Source organism: Athene noctua, chromosome 1 (genome assembly GCF_965140245.1).
Source record: "Athene noctua chromosome 1, bAthNoc1.hap1.1, whole genome shotgun sequence".
Taxonomy (NCBI): Eukaryota; Metazoa; Chordata; class Aves; order Strigiformes; family Strigidae; genus Athene; species Athene noctua.
Genome location: NC_134037.1, coordinates 130602819 through 130620346, shown reverse-complemented (window position 1 = coordinate 130620346; position 17528 = coordinate 130602819). Strand labels below are relative to the sequence as shown.

At 48.1% G+C, this 17528-nt stretch overlaps 1 gene segment (V, D, J or C); it reads right to left on the bottom strand.

The window, feature by feature from the left end:
- Window positions 1-15175, bottom strand: part of LOC141957911 (T-cell receptor beta-2 chain C region-like) — a 78345-nt gene extending 63170 nt beyond the window's left edge. Inside the window, 2 exon segments of the C gene segment in view lie at window positions 10888-11172; window positions 15133-15175. Of these exon segments, the coding sequence occupies window positions 10888-11172; window positions 15133-15175 (328 nt within the window).
- Between the last annotated feature and the right edge of the window lie 2353 nt (window positions 15176-17528).

Genomic DNA, 17528 nt, shown 5'->3' with positions numbered 1-17528 from the left:
TTACTGGGGGGTGAGAGTAGTGAGAAGAAGCTCGACAGGAATTCCCCTTCAACGACACAGAACAAGGTTTCATGTAACACCTGTCTCCTCCTTGTGGGTTATTTGTGGTAGAACAGGAGAATTTCTTTCTCTCACATGGATCGCATCCACTTCAAAATGTCCAGTGCTCTTGATGGTGTGTAACGTTGGAAGCAGCGTCCTGGTGGAAAGACCTGCATAGTTTGACGTGGTCAGCATAACCTTATGAAAGTGAAGGGTGGGAACAAGAGGGATGCTTACTGGGACACACACTCAGAGCACTGAAGCCTTGTTTCATTGAGACAGAGCCATATCCATTCACCCGCAATCCTTCCCAGATGACTCTGTACCTGGGCTCCTGACTCCCTTTTCCCTAGAGGCTCTCTCATTCTTTGTCAGACTCACATTTAACAGTGTGGCTCAGGGCTTTGGAAGCACTGTGATACGCAGCTTTAAAAGCGTAGTGCTCTCTGTTTCTGTCCATGGATGAAAGGATGAGGAGGAACTTGAAAGCAGATGTTCAAAGGCTCCGTCACTTCTGGGATCTCACAGGTGAAAATATGCCAGAGAAAGATATGTGCACAGAAATGTCTGGCTGGAGGGAATCAGCAGGTGATGGAAATCTTTAGGTGAAGTGCAGATCCCCCATGTTTATGCAGCTGTGAATGGGCTGCCATGGGAAGGTGAGGGCAGGAACAGCTTTCAGTTCTGGCCACTTCTGTGTAGTAGGCATACACAGTACCTTTTGTTAATGTGCATTGGAGAGAGTGAGGGTTAGCCAGTGGAGCAAGCATAGAGCCTGTGTGGGTGGGGTTTTGAAACGGTCTGCCAAGGGAAGGTGCAGGCCAGCAACAGCTTTCAGTCCTGGGCATTTCTATGAGGACCCGCTTGTTGGCGGCTCTGCGATTGCTTGCTGGGCTCTGACCATTGTGATGACTAGGTTTTAGAGCAAAAACAGAGCCCTGCTTTTGATGAGGATGTAAAACGAACTGCCAGGGAAGGTGGGGGCAAGCAACACTTTTCAGTGCTGACCACTTCGGTTGGAGACCTCTCTGGCTGCTGTCCATTTGTTTCCTTGATGTTTTCTGATGATGGTGATGCTTAGCTGTTAGAGCAAATACAGAACCCTGTTTTTGCTGGGGCTGTGAATAAGCTGCCAAGGCAAGGTGTGGGCCAGAAACAGGTTTCAGTCCAGTCCACTGCTGTGTGGGAGCCTTACCTGGAATTTTTCTCTGTTTTTTATTAGGTCTGTGTAAGAGGGAGGCAGCAAGTAATGGAGATCATTAGATGTCAAAACAATCGCAGATCCTGCATGTTGTTGAGACTGTGAATGGGCAGCCATGGGAGGGTGAGTTCCAGAAACAGCTTTCATTCCTGAACACTTCTGTGTATGAACACTAGCTGGTTCGTGACCCTTTTCTTGCTGTGCTCTGATGATGGTAAAAATTATTTGTTAACAACTAATTAGGCCTGTGAAAGGACAGCCAAAGGATGGTAATTGCTATCAACAGCTTTTAGCCCAGGCCACATCTGTGTTGAAGTCCTAGATGGTGTTTTTACATTTTGATGCTGGCTCTTGCAAGGATGAACGTTAAGTGGTAGAGCAAGCGCAGATCCCCAGTATTGTTGCGGTTGTGCAAGGATAGCCAACGGATGGTGAAGGCCAGAAAGAGCTTTTAGTCCTGGCACATTCTGTATGGCAGCAGTTGCTAGATGGTTACACTTCGGGAGCTGAGATCTACCTAGACTGAGAAAGACTGAGAGGACATTTAGTTGTCTAAGCAATTGCACAGCCCTGATGTTGCTGGGCCTGTACAAGGATAGTCAAGGAAAGGTCAGAGCTATCAACAGCTTTCAGCGAAGGCCGCTTCTGTGTTGAAGTCCTAAGTGGTGAGTTTATGTTTTGTTGCTGGCTCTTATGAGGGTGAGTGTTAAGTGGTGGAGGAAGCACAGATCTGCAGCATTGGTGGGGCTGTAACAGGGCTGCCAAAGAGAATTGACAGCTAGAAACAGTTTTCAGAAACAGCCACATCTGTGTAAGAGCAGTTGCCGGCGGGTTTTTCATTCGGCTAAGCACTCTGGCAAGGGTAAGTGTTACATGACTAGGGAAGAGCAGAGCCACGAGGAAGTGGTCTGGACTGTAAGCTATTGCTGGCCTTCACCTTCTGTTGGCTATCCTTTCACAGGTTCACAAACACAGGGGCTCTGTGCTTGCCCGACCACTGAGGGGCAAATGTTGGTCAGAATAGGTTTAGCATTAAGGTTATGGTTAGGGTTAGTTTCTTAAGGCTTGATTTATGATTAGACTTAGAGTTAGGGCCTTACAGTTAGGGTTTAGGATTAGGGTCAGGGTTACGATCTGTTAGATTAAATTTAGTGTTAGGGCCTTAGATTTAGTGTTAGGTTTAGGGCCTGAGGGTGAGAGTATTAGGGTTACGGCCTTAGGGTTAGGGCCTTAGGGTTAGGGCCTTAGGTTTAGGGTTAAGGTTTAGGGGTAAGGTCAGGGTTAGGGTTAGTGTCTTAATGTTAAAGTTATGGTCTAAGAGGCTAAGTTTAGTGTTAGGGCCTTAGGTTTAGTAACACTAATTGTAGTGCTTAGGGCCTTTGGGTGAGGTTTATAGTTAGAGTAAGGGTTAGGGTTATGGCCTTAGGGTTAGTGTTTGAGTTAGGGCCTTAGGTTTAAGGTTAGGGTCTTAGGGTTATGGTCAATATTAGGTATTTAGGACTGAGTTAGGGTTATATCCTTAAATTTAGGATTAGGTTTAGGGACTAACCGTTAGGGTTAAGGTCTAAGTGTTAGGTTAGATTTAGTGTTAGTGTCTTAGGTTTAGTGTTAGGTTTAGGTCATTAAAGTGAGGGTTAGAGTTAAAATAAGGGTTAGGATTATGTCAGCATTAAGGTTAGGTTTAAGGATTTAGTGTTAGAGTTAGGGCATTAGTGTTAGGGTTAGGGCCTTAGGGTTAAGCTTTGGGACTTAGAGTTAAAATTAGGGCTAGAGTTACATTTAGGGCTATGGATAGTGTTAGTGTTAGGTTTAGGGTTAGGAATAGGGTCAGGGTTAGGGTTAATTTTAGGGTTAAGTATAGGGTTAGGGTTAGGGCCTTAGGTTTAGGATTAGAGGTAGGTCCTTAAGGTTCAGGTTAGGATGAGTGGTTTAGGGTTCAGGTTAGGATTAGGAGTTTAGGGTTCAGGTAAGGGTTAACCTTAGAGCCTTGTGGTTATGATTAAGACCAGGTTTAAGGTTATATTTAGGATTAGAATTAGGGTTAGGGCCTTAGGTTAAGGTTTAGGGACTTCATATTATGGTTAGGATTAGGGATAGGGATAGAGTTAGTTTTAGGTTTAGTGCTATGGTTAGGGTTAGTTTTAAGGCGTTAGGGTTAGGGGTTCTTGTTAGGTTTAGGTTTAGGTTTAATGTTTGGGTTAGTTTTATGGATTCAGGATTATGGTTAGGGTTTGGTTTATGTATAGGGTTAGGGTTTTAGGGTTAGGGTTGGGATTAGGGTTAAGGGTAGGTTTAAGGTTAACAGAGTTAGGTTTAGGGTCTTAATGTTAGGAGTTAAGGGTTAGTGTTAGAGTTAGAGGTTCAGTTAGGGGCTAGGGTTAGTGTTTGTTCTTAGTGTTAGTGTTAGGGTTAGATTAGGATTATTGTTGGGTTTAGGTTTAGGATTACAGTTAGGGCAGTATTAACATTTTAGGGCTAGGTTTAGGGTTATGTTTAGCGTTACAGTTAGGATTGGGTTTAAGGCCTTTGGATTAGGGTTAGGTTTAGTGTTAGGGATAGAGTCTTAGCATAAGGATTAGGGTTAGGTGTAGGTTTAGGTTTACTGTTAGGACCTTTGTGTCAGGGTTAATGTTAGGGTTACGTTTGGGGCCTTAGTGTTATGGTTAGAATTACAGCCTAAGTCTAGGGTTATATTTACAGCCTTAGCATTAGCATCAATGTTAGTTCTAGGGCCTTACAGTTTGGGTTAGGGTTAGGTTTAGGGGTAGTGTTAGGGCTGTAGGGTAAGGATTAGGGTTAGAGATGTGATTAGGTTTAGGACCTTAGGTTGGGGGTTAGGGCTAGGGTTTACATTTCAAGATAGGGTTGGGGAGTTGTTTAGGGTTAAGTTTAAAGTTAGGGTTAGAGCCTTAAATTTAGGGTTAGCGTTTGTGTTATATATAATTAGGGTTATATATAATCAGGATTAGGGTTAGGGCTTAGGGTTAGGTTTAGGGCTAGGGAGGGGATTAGGCCTTATGTTTACAGTTGGGGTTAGAGTTAGAGTTAGTGTTAGGCTTTGGTTTAGGACCTTAGGGTTAGGGTAATTATTAGAGTTAGGGTTAGGTTTAGGGGGTTGGGTTAGATTTAGGGTTAGGGGTTAGGGATGGGGTTAGAATTAGGGTAAATTTTAGGTGGTAGGGTTAGGCTTACAGTTAGGGTTCAGAATAGATTCAGGTTTAGGGTTAGGCTTATGTTTAGGGTTAGAATTAGTGTTAGGGTCAGTATTAGGTGGTAGGGTTAGGGTTAGGGTTAGGGTAGCTGGTGGGGAGGGTTTAGTCTGGAGAAGAAGAGACTGAGGGGAGACCTCATGGTCCTCTACAAGGGGGCCCACTCTCCACCCTGAAAAGAGGGTGCAGAGAGGTGGGGATGAATCTCTTGAAAGAAGGAACAAGCACCAGACCAAGAGGGAATGGCCTCAAGCTGCGCCAGGGCAGGGTTAGACTGGCTCTTAGTAAGTATTTCTTTGCAGAAGGGGTTGTTGGGCGTTGGAATGGGCTGCCCAGGGCAGGGGGGGGAGTCCCCATCCCTGGAGGGGTTGAAGAGTCGGGTTGACCCAGTGTTGAGGGATCTGGTGGAGTTGAGAATGGTCAGTGTGAGGTTAATGGTTGGACTGGATGATTTTCAAGGTCTTTTTCAACCGAAATGATTCTGTGATTCTGTGATGAGGAGGAACTTGAAAGCAGCTGTTCAAAAGCTCTGTCGCATCTGGGTTCTTACAGGTGAAAATATGCCAGAGAAAGGTATGTGTGCTGAGAGACTTCCAGCTTGCACAGAAGAATCTCTTGCATGCAAAGAGCCATCTGAACCAAAGCATAGGATGTGTTACTGCAGGTTTTGATGCTCATACTTGCCTGTAGCTCTCTGGATGGCTGAAAGTAAATATATGAGTCAGAGGAAAGAACTTACATCACTGCTCACCATTTCATCTCTGCTGGAGGATAGATGACCTGTGGCATTGTACAAATGAGGCAAGGAATGTCATGTACCAGTTACAACCACTGCACTGGAGTAAGACCCAGGTGTATGTATATCGGTGACAGTTTATTAAATAGGCAAAAGCCCATATACAAGCCTATTTTAACTATTTCATGAAACACAATCACATATTTAATAGCTAATGCATGCATAGGGCAGGAGATATAACCTGTCAATGTTTCTTTCTCCCCACAGATTTCTGTTACAATGCATCAGGGAAGATATCCAGTGCAGTTGGAGGGTCTCAGGCCAGCTGAGAGCTTCATGAGGGCCTTCAATTTTCCCAACTATATACCCATTTTACGCATGGTCTTTTTAAAAAGCAGGGAGCCTCAACTGGTTTTAAGCCAACAAGCATGATTTTACAAAAAAGGAAGCAAGACTCTCGTTGTCCCTCCAGAGATTTTTTTCCCCTGTATATACCGGGGCTCTTCCTGGTACCTTGTTTGGATATCTTACCCACTAGTATTGGTTTTACTTCATTCTCTGGTTAACTTCCCCATTATGGGTACTTCTGGTGGCTGCTCATGCTCTTGACATGAGTGCTAGGCCGTGAGAGCTTTCTGGTAGGTAAGTCAAGTGGAGCAGAAGAGGCATTTCTTCTGCACTGCTGGGGCCTTATCACTATCAACCATAGGCTGGCCATCGGGCCTTCACCTGGACGTCTGTCCTAGAGTCTAGCAAAAAAATATTCGCCCATCTTCCATGGCTGTGGATCTGGGGTCGTCTCCCACAGGGGGGAGCAGGGAGGGATGGAAGAGGGGGGACAGTGATGTTTTGCAAGACCATCAGAAGGAGACAGGGCATCGAAGCAGAGACTTTGGATCTGCCATGTGTAAGAGGTGGTCTTTGCCTGGAGACTGAGCGGGACATTGTGTGCTGTGCTTGCAGAGCCACAGAAGGAGGCCTCACTGTCCCAAATCCCACCTTCCTAGGGGCGGAGAACCTGCCTGGTCTGTTTCTTTTGCTGATGTGCCTAGTTTTAGTTACAGGGAGAGATGGTCGCCCTTACACTCCTCTTCACCATATATCACTAAGCTCAAAGTGTTTTAGGAGCCTCCTTAGTGGCTTAAGAGCCTAGGACTCAAGTCAAACATCTTGTGCTTCCAGGAAGTCACCTGAGAGAGCAAAGTCAACAACTTGCCTCATAACAGGAGCTTTTGTGGTAGTTGGCAGTTTACCCACTGGGTGTCTGAGAACTGCACCACAGAGGGTGTCTGTTGTTACTGCTTACCTCTGGAGTCCCTGAAGAGGTGATCCAGTGAGCCATCATGCTCAATCCAGGGACACCAAGTCCTAGCTCCACGTACCCTGAGGGTGGATCTGGGGAAAGGTCAAGATCCTCCATACCCTAGGCAAGCATGTAAAGCACACCCCCCACACTCATACCTGTCCACCCCCACCCATCACCCTTTCCATTGCATGGCAAGAACTTCCATGTGGGGAGTCTGAAGGCTGTTAGAACAATGATCTCAGAACCAGAAAGGTGACTGTCGGCAGCCAGCATGCAGCTGTGGCCCATCTCCTTTCCTTGGGTTGAGTGTGGAAGGTGGTAGTGGGAGACCTGCTTTTCTCCCTGTGTTCCTCTTCAGAGTTTCTGTGTGCTCTGAACCCAGATTTCACATTCTCTTCATGCTGAGTAGCAAACAATCTTGTCTCTTCATCCCACCAGGCTGAGATCGCTGGATAGGGCCATGAGGTGTGGCTAGGGCCTCTCCACCAAGCCCAGGTGAAAATATACATAGCCCAGGGCCGTGGTAGGGCAGCCTGGGGTGAGCCTCAGTCCCTGGGGAATGTGCAGAGTAATGAGCCTGTGGGGAGGTACAGACCATAGACACGGAAGGAGCAGGGAGGTAAAGAGAGTAGTCTCCTTGAGGATCTTACTCTCCCCTCTTCTCAGAGCAGGGCTGGGCCAAAGTTGAGGACTTGAGCTGAGGCAGGGGGAACTTGAGACACAGTGAAGTCCTAACTGGTGTATCCAGACTCCAGAAATACCCAAGAAAGTAAAATAAAAACCCTGTGCTCTAGGTGTCTGGGTGTGGGGAGAGGATGATGGGAAAGGACAAGGATACCTGTTCTGTTTCAAAACTCCTGGGATGCTTTAGTGCTCTTGACAAGCGCTCTCCTGAGCCCACTGGGAGCCTCTTAGATGAGATCCAAGGCAATAAACTGTCCATCTGGTCTGGGCTGAGGAGCTGGGAGTCTGGATGCCTGGGTTCCCCAAAAGGCAGTCGTGTGTTGTCACTGGGGCTATGTGCAGAAAAATTAACTCTTTATATCTGCTATGCAAAACTGCACAAAGATTAAAGTCATCCTGACCACCTCATTTGCAGCCCTGTGATTTTCCTTAGGGAAAAATGTGAATGGTGTCTGTCAGGATTATTTCTGGTTTCTCTCTTGCCAGGGATTATGTGATTATTTTCCACTGGAATTCTGAGACAAACAGAATTACAGGTATGGGTTTAATCACATTGCAGTGACCTGCTTAATGCCCATATGTAGTTTGGGAATAATCCCAAATGGGATTTCAGACTTTTTTCCTATTTGGGATTACAGGATTAATCCTCACTGAGTTTATGGGATTGACTTCAGGAGGGTTATGGCATTATTCCTCAATGGCATTACAGAATTATTTTCATTGGGATAATAGGATTAATCCCAAAAGAATTACTTCCCAGAGGGATTATGTGATTAATACCTGAGTGGTTTATGACCTCTCCTTCTCTGGGAAAGCTACCTGTGCCCTATAACCTGGTGAGCACTCAGTTCCAGGTGGGACTTGCATGGGCAGAGGTTTTGGCCAATAATCAGCTATTGGCCCCAGACAGGGGTATAGACCAGCCCCTGCTTCATACTGGGAAAAAGGTGACATCCATTTGTCTTCCCAGGGTAAAGACAAGTTCAGCAGCAGGATCATGGTCAACAATGCTTTGAATGGCCATGATATAAGTGGCATGTGGGAGAGACCCCAGGCCTTGGTTCCACCTCCTGACCCAAGGGGCACAGAGAGGGCACCTATCCCATCCTGACCAAGGGACTGTAAAGGACTGTGTTGGACTGTATGTCTCAAGCATTACTGTTGTACCACCACCACGTCCTGGCCTCAGTGTCCTGTGGATAGGGAGGAACTGTCCCAGGTGAAACCACGACATCTGCCCAAAGTTAAGTCGGGGCAAAGAAAACATGCAGGCCGGCATGACCACCGTGAACGCTGGGGCATGTGCACATGGAGGACCACGAAGACATGCAGGTCAGCATGGCCACTGTGAACACCTGGCCATGCGTGCATGGAGGACCATGAGACAATGAGCCCTGTGGAAATGGGTGGACTTATTGGAGAAATCTGGGAGAGTTAAAGGACTGCGTACTCCTCTCTTGGGACTCTCCTCTCTTTCTCCCTCGTTCTCAGCCTTGTCATCACTATTGGAGCTTGGAGAACCATCATCTGCACCAGGATTGAGTCAACAGTACATCGCTGGATTCATGATGGTGGTAATTAATCTTGCTTCATGTCTACTGTTTTTCTTGCTTAGGGATTCTGACTTTTCCTTCCTTTTTCTCTCTGTACTATTGCTATTACCAGTTGTATGCAAAATAAAGTTCACAAGGTTGTATGGCATCTGTCCTCGTTTGTGTCTTAATCTCATTCTTGGGATCATTTAAGAATCCTCCCCAATATCAGATCAGGACAGGGACAAAGGGAAGTTGGGGTAGGGGCAGCAAGGCTGGGTTGGTCAGGTCCAGAGAAGCCCAGGTAGAGTGGAATGCAGCCCCAATGGCTGAAAGGGAGCTGAGCTTTTCTGGGTGTTGGAATAAGGAACACTGGGTGTAAATCAAGGCTTAAGGACAGTCATATTAGACAAATCCTGGGGCCCTGATATAAGACTGCAGCCCTGTGTGATGGGACCTCACTAGAATCTCTTTGAAATCAAAGGTGTTTTTTAAGAAACCCAGAACTGGTTTCAGCAAAAGGGTTCACCTGTAACACCTGAACCATGAAATGGTCTGTGTAGGGGAAAAGGGACAGAGGACACTCTTCTTCCACAGAGAGTAACTTTCTACCTGCTCTTCCTTCCACCAGACAGGATTAAAACACATTTGTCTTGCTTGGCACGATTTTGATGAAGAACCAGCAGTCTACGTGAATACCACAAAGACACACTCATCCAAACATTCCCCCACTCTTCTTGAAAGCTGTACTGCACTGAGGAATACACCAAATGCTAACCGAGGTACATGAGGATGTGTGTGGTGGTGGTATCCAAGTCTGCCCTCTGCTCAGGTAAGGGTTAATTCTCAACTGGAGCAAGTCTCTCAGGGCCTGGTCCAGGGCAGTCTGAAAAGTTTCCCCAGATGCAAACCACTCCTTCAAGTACCAGACCCTGTCCCAGGTCTGCCCCACTCCTCTCGCAAAGGATTTGTCCCTCTGCTTCCGCAGAATTTCCCTGTTCCATCTTGTGCCCTTCACCTTTCAGTTCTTTCCTGGGTATGTCCAAGAAGAGTCTATCTCTAACCCTTCCTCAGCTCCCTCTGGGGAATGAGAGGCTGTAACTAATGCTCCCCTGACATCTTCTGGCTGGACAAACTCAGAACTCTCCCCACTTTCCCTGTGTTTTGGTGCTCACTATCTCCAAGATCCCTGAAACCACCTCCCTTGTCCTAGGGATGTAAGGTGGTGCTGGTCCACAGCTGTGGCCTCCCCAGTGTGGAGCAGGGTGGGGGAATGATGTCCCTCCTGGCTGTGACAGGTCCATTCTGTCTAGCAGAGCCAAAGATCTGGTGGGTTATTGCCACAGAGCACCCTGTGACATGGGGCTCCTCACCTACAGGACTGTGCTCTGTCCCCAGATACCATCAAGACTTGGGCTACATTGCATAGGGTAACGGTGTGACTTGAGGACCCTGGCGGATGGCAGCGTGCCCATTCCATGGAGACTGGTGGGGCCAAAGGACCAACATGCCCATAGAAGTGCTCAGTGGTATAGTCCTGCCAGTGCTCTGGAACTCAAAGCCCCTCTTGCACAGCAGCATGCTGAGCCCCAGGTTACCTGCACCTGTAACTCTCAGAAACTACTTTGTGAACCACCCCAGGAGACCCTCAAATCTCATAGACACATGAACACACAGAGGAGTGCTTGGCTCTGGGATCCCTTGCCACGTTAATCTCTAGGTTGGCCTTGGCTTTCCAGCTGGTGGAGGAGGAAACAAGGCTGCTTACACATGAATTAGTGTAACAGGCTGAAAGGGAGAAGAAATGGAAGAGGATATAGGAAATAGGAGGTGGACAAGTATGAGAGAGGACAGAGAAGAAAGGAGAAGGGGACAGAGAGAAGGAGAACAGAGGAGAAAAATGACAGACACTCTATGAATGGCAGAGAAATGAGGTAAGGCAGTGAGTACGAAAAGAAAGAAGGATCAAAAGGTGATTCAGAGATGGGAAAGGAGAAAAATTAGAGACCAGGCAGAAGACAGACAGACGATACCACCACTTTCCTTAGGTAGACAGGGCTGGAGGGCAAGAGGAGAAAATGCAGACAGGGCTGTGTGTGTGCTGGGGGCAGATCCCTGTTTGCATTGAAAGGTTTGTGCTATGCTGCTCCAGCTTTTGAGTCACTGTGGGTTTTGATTAGCACAGAAATATGTCCCTGAGTCATTGAGTAGGGCATGGTCTATCTCCACAGATAAGCGGTTGCTCTTAGTCCCATTACTCTGAAAGTGGTTTCTGAATTCCTTCTCAATCTCTGCCATGCCACCTTCGACAGAGTATACAACTAGCTGAAGAGTAGCATCCTTCCCCATGGGCAACTTGTACCAGTACATGCTTGCAAATACACTCTCCTTTTCAGAACAGGTCATAGTCACAGAGTCTCCCATTTGCACAACTGTGTCTGATGATTGCTGAAGAGCTTGGCCTGGAAAGAGAAGGGAAGAGACATGAGGAGCAAAAAGCATTGAAGGGGAAACGCATCCTTGAAGTATGACATGGGATGGGGGGGCATAGGCATGTCAGCACGCTATGGGACAGTGTCTTTTTTGTCTGAGAGAGACACATAGGAGAAAAAAAACAAAACAGCTTCAAATACAATAGCAAATTTGTCATGAAAAATACTTCAGTCCTCTCAACTGAAGTACTAAAATGGAACTGAAAAAAGCCCAAATTTGTAGTTCCATAGAGATTTATGAGTTAAGAGACTGAGGGAGAGCTCATCTTGTTCATTGCCCATCCTCCCTCTGGAAACCTTGGGGAATGGGGCACTTCCAGCAACTGTGCACACAGCTGAGTCTGCAGCAGCAGCTGCAGTACAGCTGTTCAAGCAGAAGGGAAACTCACCCACAGGGGCCAGGATGGCCACAATGAACAGGTGGACAACCATGGAGAAAGGTCACCTCCTTCCAGCAACCTGCCTGTGGTGACAGCACAGGCACATAGAAGTGTGAAGAGGTGTCCTGGTTCAGCTGGGATAGGGTCAGGTTTCCCCCAGCAAAGAGAGAGGGGGAAGGGATCTCCAGCCGGGTTATTCATACCATGCTGACGTCAGGTCCAGGGGTGGAACCTTTTTACCTTGCTCTTTGGCGGGCACCCTTTTGTCCGTAAACCAGCTAGCGGTATTTCACTGTATATCGTTTGTCTTATTCACTGTTATTGCTGTTTATTGTTATTATCATTGCTACTGTTGTTGTTCAGATTGTTCTATCACTCTGTTGTATTAAATTTCTTGTTATTTTAGCCCGGGGTCTGTGCCTAACTTCCAGCCCGACTGGCCGCGGGTGGGGGAGGGGCAACGGCAACGTGCTCTCCGATCCCGGCAGGGGTTAAACCTGCACAAGAGGAAAGGTTAAAAGAGGAAGAGACATGTCTCTTTGCAGGTGGGCAGGGCAGTGAGAGAGAGCCTGAAATGTGAGAAGGCAGTTGGCTGGCTGGGAACAGCGAAGAATGGCATCTGCACGCAGGCATGAGGTGCATGTACACTGCTCCACTGACTTCTTGCTTTGTCTGTATGTGCATGTGCATGCGTAAGTGGGAGATAAGGGTTAGCACAAAAGCATGATGGGGCTGTGTGGCAGCCTGAGTGTGTGCATTGCACAGGGATGCACAAGGAGGCATCAGATGAAGAGAAGAGAAAGAGAGGTCGGGAATGCATGTTTGTGCCTGTGCCCCTCAGCTAAGTCTCTCTAGACACTGTCATACTCACAGACTCCCAACCTTGAAGCTACAATATGGAATCTTCTCTGCTTATCTCAGTGCTGCTCATCATGTTGCCCAGGTATGGGAAAGGTTGCTGACCTGTCATTCTGGTGTCTGTTGTAGCATGACAGAGAGGAGTTCCGTAACTGTTCTCTTCCTCCAAAGGGAGATCTCAAGGAGAGAATAGGCTGCCTTTGGCCCTGCACTGGGTCTGAGTCTTGGGAGACTGCACCACAGATCAGTTTCTGAGGAGAAGGGTATTCACTGTGGGATATGCTGGTACAGACTTACCTTCTCCATGACAGGGAAGAGATGATACTCTCCTTTTTGCAGCATTCTACGAAGGAGCAGCAGGATGAGGATGGACAGAGCTGGAGAAAGTCTTGTCTTCTCTACATGAAGCACAGTGTTTTTCACCAAGCCACAGCTGCAGAAAATCACTGCAGGCAGTGAGGCTTTCAGTTTCTGTACACTGACACACTCTCTGTAAGGAGAGAAAGCAGGACAAATAAACTCACAGAATCTGAGAAGAGGAGGAAGGAAAGGCTAAGAAGCAGAGGAGGTAGTGAGTGGAAAGGGATCATCCTGCCTTGTGCAGCACCAACAAGAACACCACACTCTCTGTGTGTCAGAGGCCTGAGAGAGCCTCTGAACATCTGTACCATGCTGTGGGCCCAGTGATGCATGGCAGTGGAAAGTTGGCCCTACAAGAGAGTGAGTGATCCAACTCTTCAAGGCTGTCATGGTCTTTGCAGTGAAGACGTTCACCTGCATCCTTTTAGCAGAAGGGTACAGCAATGCCTCCAGCTCCCAGACCCTCTGTTGCAGGTCTGGGTGTGTCCCATTGCATTAATTTCCACAAACTGCTTACAGGACGTTCAGGAATGACCCCAGATTCCTCAAAAGAAAAGGGAGAAAAGAACATAGAGTGTGTCCTAAATTGTGCAGGCAACAGGAAATACCCCCACGACACCCCCAGCACTCCAGCTGAGAGGAGGCTGTGCTTGATGTGTCCATGGGAAGGGTTTCCATTTGTGTAGGTGGCAGAGCAGTGTGCTAGGAGCCTTGCGAAACACATGGAGTTTGAGGAGTTAGTGACCTCAAACAGGATATGCCTGCTCTGTTGAGCTTGAGGGCTTGAGAATCCTGTATGTTAGCATAAGAAGCTGCAGTGTGGGAACCTTCTGGAGTGCCCCATGCAGGCCTGTGCTGCAAACTAGTGTTTGTTATGATAGAGATAACACTAACCTGACAGGAAACTTTCTATTAGGTACACAGCTTGCTAGCATAATCTGTAATTTCTGTAATATCTTTGGGATTCAGGGGATGGAAGGTAGCGATCCTGACCTGGAGGAGTTTGTGATCTGCGAAACAATTAACTTGAGTAGGCGCAGGCTTGTGCTGAGCTGCTCTGCATGTGCAACGTGGCCTTCAGGCCTGTACTGTGCTCTGTGTATCCCTTGGCCACCAGATAACCTCGGACAGGTTGCTGTCAGGAAGAAGCATGTGGGCAGCTCCCACTTGCTACTGGCTAATATACCACCTGCCTGGCCTTGCCTTTCATCTGAAGGTGCACCAAGAATTTCTCATATGAACATTCTTTCTGTTTGACAGTGAGAATGATGAGCAGGGTTGGCTGGAATTAAATGAGAGGAAGTCTGTTAAGTGCAGGTTGAAGAGAGGCAGAAAGAAGGTGGGGAGAGAAAGTGAGGCAGAGAGGGGAAGAAGGGTTGGCAGAAGTGAATATAACATAAATGAGAGTTAAACTAAGTCAGAGGCAGGGACTAGTGGGGTGGTAAGGAGAGAAAGCGGAACAAATAAACTCACAGAGTCTGAGAAGAGGAGGAAGGAAAGGCTAAGAAGCAGAGGAGGTAGTGAGTGGAAAGGGATCATCCTGCCTTGTGCAGCACCAACAAGAAGAAAAGCAGACCCCTTTTGTGCAGGGGGAGGTTTGTGCTCTGCTTCCTCAGCAGCCTAACTACTGTGTTTCACTCTCAGCGCAGTAATACATGCCAGAGTCATTGAGGAAGGCATGGTCTATCAAGAGGGTAATTTTGTCTCCTTGTATCTCACTGCTCTTGAAATGGCTTCGGAGATCCTCCTCAATGGTTGCTTTACCAGCTTGTACTGCAGAAGCCACTAGGACTAGTCTGGAGTCCTTCCCCAAAGGCAACCTGTACCAGTGCATAGCTGTGCTGGTGGATTTCTTCTTGGAACAGCTCAGATTCGTGGACTGGCCTTGTTCTATCACTGTGTCTGGGGACTGTTCCAGGGCCAGTGCTGGAAGGGAAAAAGAAACACTGAGAAGGAAAAAAAATGGAAAAATGTGAACTAGGCACTGTGGGTTGGTAGAGAAGAAGGTGAGAAGGAACAGAACAGACTAGGGAGTAGCAAAAGGGATGGAAATGCTCTCCAGAGCTGCAGGTGAGTTTCCAATCTCCCTCCTATAGGCAAGAAACTTTCTGGGCAGTTTGAGTCTGGAAAAGGAACTACTGAGGGGTTGTGCACAGAAGAAAAAATAGACAGCCATTGCAGGAGATTCAAGGATTTCTGCCCACCTCCTTTGTTGCCCATCCTCAGCACGGGAAGCTTTGGCGAATTGAGCAATGCCAGCAATTGGGTACACAGCTGGGACAGCAGCAGTGGAATCAATGTAGGTGCTCAGGGGTGAGTTGAGTTCACTTACCCATATGGGCCAGGATGGCCATGAAGAACCAGCAGGGAACCATGGGTAAAAAGCCCCTATCCTTTCAGGGACCTGCTTTTTGTAGCTGCCCAGAGATATGTAAGAGGAAGTAGTGAGTGAGGATAAGACACACTGGGGTTGGGCAGGACATGATTGTGAGAAAGGATTGGCTGGCTGAGAACACTGGCAAAAGATTTGTGGGGTCTGGGGAGTGGAGAAGGGGGTTGCATGGAGAGAACTATGTTGAGGTTGCATGGCAGTTTGAGTGTTTGCAAGGCAGAGGAATGCTGAGAGTTCCCTTTCTCCTTCTGAAATCCTTGAGAGCTGGAGGAATGAGGTATGAAGGACACACATAGGTCCCTTGTATCTTCCCTCTCTCCCCCAGCCATGGCTGTTTCCCCCTGACTCTGTAAGGGCTCTTTTTCTCTGTGTGTGACTATGAGCACAGCAGTTAACATCAGTGAGAGGCAGGACCAGGAAAGACACCACAACAGTCCAAGCATTCTGCCTGCTGAGGGCTCTCATGGGCTTTGCAGTGAAGCTCTTCCCTTATCCCTTTCTCTGAAGGGCTAAACCATGCCTGCAGCTTCCAGCTACTCTCCTGCAGGGAACTGTGAATCCCACTGTGGTTAGTTTCTCTTACTCTCTGCAGAAGAGTTGGGGATGCTTCTGAACATCACAAAGACAAGAGTGGGATGGGGGTCTCAGCTGCCCCACGCTATCCCTACCCATAAGACCTTTCATCCTGGGACCAGGAGGGGCAGGAAAAAAAGAGCAGGCCAGGACACCCTTTCCTGGCTGCTTTCCTCAGCCCTCTTTCCTCCACAGAGGGACTGCAGGGACAGGAGATTGTCAGCATCCTGAGCCTGCTCCAGCCAGACTGATCACTCACATGTGTTTTTGGAAGTGTTCCAGACTGGCACAGTGATCACTATGGTGGGGATGGGAGGTGTGTGAGAGATCAGTGTGTGTGTGTTTTGTGTGTCTGTGAACATGTCTGTGAGTGCGTGCATGCGGTGTGTGTGTGCAAGGCTCCCTCAAGGCCTGGCCCAGCAGAGCTGGTGGGAGGGGTGGGAGAGGCAGGTAAATGTCTGTGAAAAGCCCAGGGACAGTCAATGTACTGACATAGAAAGGAAGAAAGAATATAGTGTGGCCCAAAGAGGGAGGCATGAGGGAGAAGAGGTGCTGAGGATTGGGGTCAGAGTGGCCTCTCCCTTCACCTTCCTTGATGACAGGCAGTAGCCCAAGTTCCTCCAGAGCTAGTTTCTCCCTGGGACCTGGGGCCTAGCTGGGGAGCCCTGGGTGTCTTAGCCTAGTGAGGGCAAGGACTTCTGGCAGCTCTGCTTCAGAGCAAAGTCAAAGAGTGGTCAGGGACTGAGACCATCTGTGTCATTGCCCACTCTGCCTTGTGAATCAACCTGTCTAAGGTGGATTCCTTTTCTGACAGGACTGAGATTGTCCTCCAGAGGGGTGTGGGGGGTACTACTGGGATGCATGCAGCTGGTGAAACCACTAGGGTGTACAGTGTAGAGCATTCACTCATGCTCTACCAGTGACACCTCTCTGCTGCTCTTCTCAGAGGCTCACCAGGTTCAGGCCACTGGCATCCTCTCCACTGTGCCCTCAGGTGTTTCAGCTCAGAAGAACATCCACATGGTCTCTTGAATGGGGCAAACTCGGCATGGGCTAGCTGGGGAACTGGATAAACACAGGGATGAACAGCTCAGAGAGTGGCAGATGGCAGAGGACTTCACCATGCCGAGCCCGGCTGGCAGTACCTTTTCCTCCTCATAGGAACTGCCAGACCCTGTGACAGGAGGGAGCCCTGGTGACAGACAAGGAGAAACAAGTGGAAATGGACTAGGATCCCTGATGGTTGCTTTCACCTCATGATGCCAGGAAGGAGAAGGCTAGTGAGGTGTCATCCAACTTGGTGTTTCTCTGAGGAAGAAAGTTCAGTGAAACTAAAGGAAAACTGTATGCAGGTGCTAAGCAAGAGATGCTGGATCAACAGGTAGAGACTGTGGAGTTGCACAGTTCATTTGCATGCCAGAAAACATCTCCCTCTCTCCCCAGTTACTGCATGAGCTGGAGCATCCCTGACTGAACCTTGCCTCACACTCCATGAAGGATTTCTCAGTGTCTGCCCTTGGTGGACTGTGAAAATATACCCAAGCACCAGCTTCCCTGGGGACTTCCCCTCTCTTTTGTTTTTCAGCAGCACTGGAGATAGAGTAGCCAAGTCAGGGAAGCCTTGTCTTGCAGAAAGCAGCAGGGAATGCAGTGGGTGGGCCAGATCAGATGCTAGGAAAAAACAGAGGTACCAACAGTCCCTTCTGAAACTTCTCAGGGACTTCCTTGTCCCATGGCTCACCTGGGATGACTCCTGCTGTGGG